The sequence below is a fragment of the Cariama cristata genome, unplaced genomic scaffold (genome assembly GCF_000690535.1).
Source record: "Cariama cristata isolate BGI_N322 unplaced genomic scaffold, ASM69053v1 scaffold10660, whole genome shotgun sequence".
Taxonomy (NCBI): domain Eukaryota; kingdom Metazoa; phylum Chordata; class Aves; order Cariamiformes; family Cariamidae; genus Cariama; species Cariama cristata.
In genome coordinates this window covers 38,531-42,389 of record NW_009596410.1, presented here as the reverse complement: position 1 = coordinate 42,389, position 3,859 = coordinate 38,531, and the positions used below count along the sequence as shown (strand labels likewise).

At 38.5% G+C, this 3,859-nt stretch overlaps 1 protein-coding gene across 1 annotated transcript in view; it reads left to right on the top strand.

Moving 5' to 3' along the window:
* Nucleotides 1-8: 8 nt before the first annotated feature.
* Nucleotides 9-3,859, top strand: part of NSA2 (NSA2 ribosome biogenesis homolog (S. cerevisiae)) — a gene marked incomplete at its 5' end in the record, with an annotated part of 4,263 nt that continues 412 nt past the window's right edge. The window contains 4 exons of the mRNA XM_009705946.1: nucleotides 9-247; nucleotides 1,324-1,474; nucleotides 1,799-1,978; nucleotides 3,113-3,305. Coding sequence (XP_009704248.1) covers nucleotides 9-247; nucleotides 1,324-1,474; nucleotides 1,799-1,978; nucleotides 3,113-3,305 — 763 coding nt within the window. The remainder of the gene's footprint in view (nucleotides 248-1,323; nucleotides 1,475-1,798; nucleotides 1,979-3,112; nucleotides 3,306-3,859) is intronic.

The window sequence follows — 3,859 nt, the reverse complement described above, 5'->3', positions numbered from 1 at the left end:
CCCGGCCGCCCGGTCCTCGGCCGCTGATACCCGCTCACCGCGCTGCCTTGTGCCCACAGCCGCAGAACGAGTACATCGAGTTGCACCGCAAGCGCTATGGGTACCGCCTGGACTACCACGAGAGGAGGAGGAAGAAGGAGGGCCGCGAGGCTCACGAGCGGTCCCGGAAGGCCAAGAAGATGATCGGGCTGAAGGCCAAGCTCTACCACAAGCAGCGGCATGCTGAGAAGATACAGATGAAAAAGACGTGAGTACCCACTGCTTCTCTGATGCCGTCTTCTGACATTTGAAGGATGAAATGAGATGTTAATGTCTGTACAAAGAACTACTTATTACTTGTATCGTACCTTACGCTTTTCAGTAGCTCTGAGGGTGTACAAGAAAGTGGGTTTTGCCACAGAGAAGACGTTTCTGATTTCCTCTCCTCTCAATGGATGTTAACAATTCTGTTTCTAAAAGCATTCCCTAAGATAAGTATTAATTAGCAATAGCAGTGGCTAATGTAATTATGACAAAAATATGAATGCATCTGCTTAGGATTTTTACATCAGCTGCTATATTAGTGTAGCAAGAGACAAGGGCATTTTTTTAACCCTGTTAATAGAAAAAGTATCATCAAGTACACAGTGTTTGAGCAGAATATGAGGCTTGTCTTCCAGGATAAACTACAGTATCAAGTATAGATAAACAAAAACATTTTTATAAAAATATTCTCTGTTGTTCAGAAATTGAAATCAAAGCTGTTAACAATATTCTGTATTGCGAATGAACTTAGTATCTATCCACCATGTTGTTTTTGTTGTTTTCCAAGTGTAGAGTAATTTTCCTATGCTACTCATAAAGGTATTGGGTTTGTGGGTCTTTTTTTTTTTCCCCCCCCTTAATGGCCTCAAAATTAACAAAACATGACCCCTTTTACAAACACACGTTCCTCAGATTTGTAAGCATTGCCATCAAATCTCAGAAGAGTAGTAGTATGTTATTTTTTGTCAGAAAGGAAGGTTACTATCTCTTAAAGTGCTTGGCAGCTTGTTTTAAGTCATTCAGAAATTCTTTAATCAGATGCATGTCTTGTGGTCCTGTCTTGATAGGAACTGACAAGCTTTTATACCCCATGCAGTTTGTCAGTTGTTACTTTAAGTGAAATTACTGGTTTACCTTGAAAATTACTGAAGATTATTCCTTAAATATAAATATGTACTTGTTTACAAATACTTCTTAAAAGAAAATTTTGAGCAGGCACAAGCTAAGTTAAAAGGATATATCTAAAAATGAGCCTTCCTTTTTTTTCTACTCTTAATACTGGGTTTTCTTTCCTTGCAGCATTAAAATGCATGAAAAGAGAAATACAAAGAAAAAGAATGACGAAAAAACGCCTAAAGGAGCTGTACCAGCATACCTGCTGGACAGAGAGGGCCAGTCCCGGGCTAAAGTTCTCTCCAACATGATCAAGCAGAAAAGAAAAGAAAAAGCTGTAAGTAACTGTATTAAAATTCAGATACAACTACTTGTGACAATGACCACTTTGTGTGGCTGATGTTCAGGTGACTTACAGCCTACAAGCAAAGTCTATATAAAAGCTGAAACTTTGAGAACAATCTAGGACAAAGTCAGCATATGCTGATCTTGATTTTCGTAACTGTAAATGTTAATTAAAATAAGTAGCTATGAGCTGTATAAAAAGTATGGTCTAGCACTATGCTTTAGGGAAATTTTATTTTATGCTTTCGTTGTCCTCTTTCATTGAGCAATGCAGCATGTAAGAATATTGACTTTTCCCCCCTGACACCTCTTCCAGGGGAAATGGGAGGTCCCTGTACCAAAGGTCCGTGCACAAGGAGAAACAGAAGTTTTAAAAGTGATTCGTACAGGAAAGAGAAAGAAGAAGGCCTGGAAAAGAATGGTTACAAAAGTTTGTTTTGTTGGAGATGGCTTTACTCGGAAGCCTCCAAAATACGAGCGATTCATTCGACCAATGGTAATGTTCTTGAGCCTTAAAGACTGTTTAAGTAATAATTCTTTTGACTTAGTGCTTTGAGTTCCTGTGGTGCGGAAACTTTCTTCTGTGATAATGCACTTGATTACTACTGATGTAGAATACTCCTGTTAGTTCCCTTGCAGAAATCTAAACTTCAGTAGCCTGAGGGTGGGGAGATGCTTCTGCAGTCACAGTCTTGTGTTGAAATGTCTCTGCTCTTACTCCTGTAACTCAGATGATACCAGTAAGTTAAAGCTACAAGCTGTCAAATTAGCACAGGAAGGTCTTTAGCAAAGGCACTTGGAAGAGCTTTTAAAGTTGGAGGCTTGTTTTTCAAGCTGCTATGATTCTGTCAGCTGCAGAAGCCAGTTCTGTTCTGGGATTCTAGAACTCCCTCCTTCTGTCAAGTAAGGTTGAAGCACAGTGGTGACCGTATGCAAGGGAGATGCTATGCCTCCAGCCTGACCTTTTCCTACAGAGCTGCAGGAACAGCGCCTGGGCTGTAGTAGCCTGGCAGTGCACAGGAGGGAAAACTAGATTCACTAAGACAGTATAGTTTTTCTATAAATGCCTGTTCCTGTTTCCTCACAGGAATCAACAGAATCACTATGCAGGCTGCCTGTTGGATCATACCTCATTACTATTTTGATAGTCATCTTACACAGAAGCCTTGGATAGATTTTTATTGAAACACAAAAGCTTGTAGTAGTTAATACCCTTTACGAATCACAGGTTGCTAGGTAGAAAACGCTATAAGAGATGGGTATTTAGCATTTTACAATATGTGGGAGGTTTTTCAGTTTTACAAGAAAAAAGGAAAAACTTCTAGTCTTAAAAACCAGTAGCACTGTTAAATGCATTACTATAAATGCCTCATTTCTTCATGAAACAGAAGCCATCTGAGGTAGCAAGTATTATTCTTGTACTACTATTAAAAATTGACATCATGAAAATATAGGTGGAAAGCTTTATCTTATCATTAATCAGATAGCATTCTGTACTCTAAGTGGTTTCATTCTTTGCAGTCTCTCAAAACATATAAAGCTGAGGATGTAATGGTAAAAGTGTTAAACTAGACTAGTTGCGAGGGCTTAAAGCAAACATTAACTCATTCTAATGTTTCTTATGCAACAGGGCTTACGTTTCAAGAAGGCACATGTGACACATCCTGAACTTAAAGCTACTTTTTGTCTACCTATCCTTGGTGTGAAAAAGAATCCTTCTTCTCCTTTATATACAACACTGGGTGTAATTACCAAGGGTACTGTCATTGAGGTGAACGTGAGCGAGCTTGGCCTCGTGACTCAAGGAGGCAAAGTTATCTGGGGTAAGTAGTTAAACTAGCTATACTGCAGAAATACTTTTAAAAGTTTTAAGTCTTGATTGCCTGATCGTAATGTTAGGACTACATCCTATAGTCATAATTAACCTATTGTTAAATGTTAGGTTTGGGCTGTAGCCAAAACAACTACTAGGCAACTCTAAAAATGCAAGCTTTAAGTTTTATCTTGGGCTTTCTGTTCACACTTTCAAAATCAGATTAGGTGAACTTCAGAACAAAGACTAAACTTACTTGCCTATATCTCACATTAATCAATGCTACAAATCTATAAATACCTAACCATGTGAATTATGAATTGTATTGTGTTTCAGTGGAAGTTCTGTGTAGAAGCACCTTCATAGGATGAGGATGACTTCTTTTAGCAGAGGGGTTACCTTGGACAGTAGCAGAACCTATGAATTTTTTTTTTAGATCTAGCCAGAGCTTTAAATGATCTATTTATAAAACACAGCCTGAATAAAATATTTTGAGCATTTAAGTTTGCAGCTCAGCAGAAGGTAGATTTAGATTTCAAAACACATTTTAGTTTTGGAACAGGA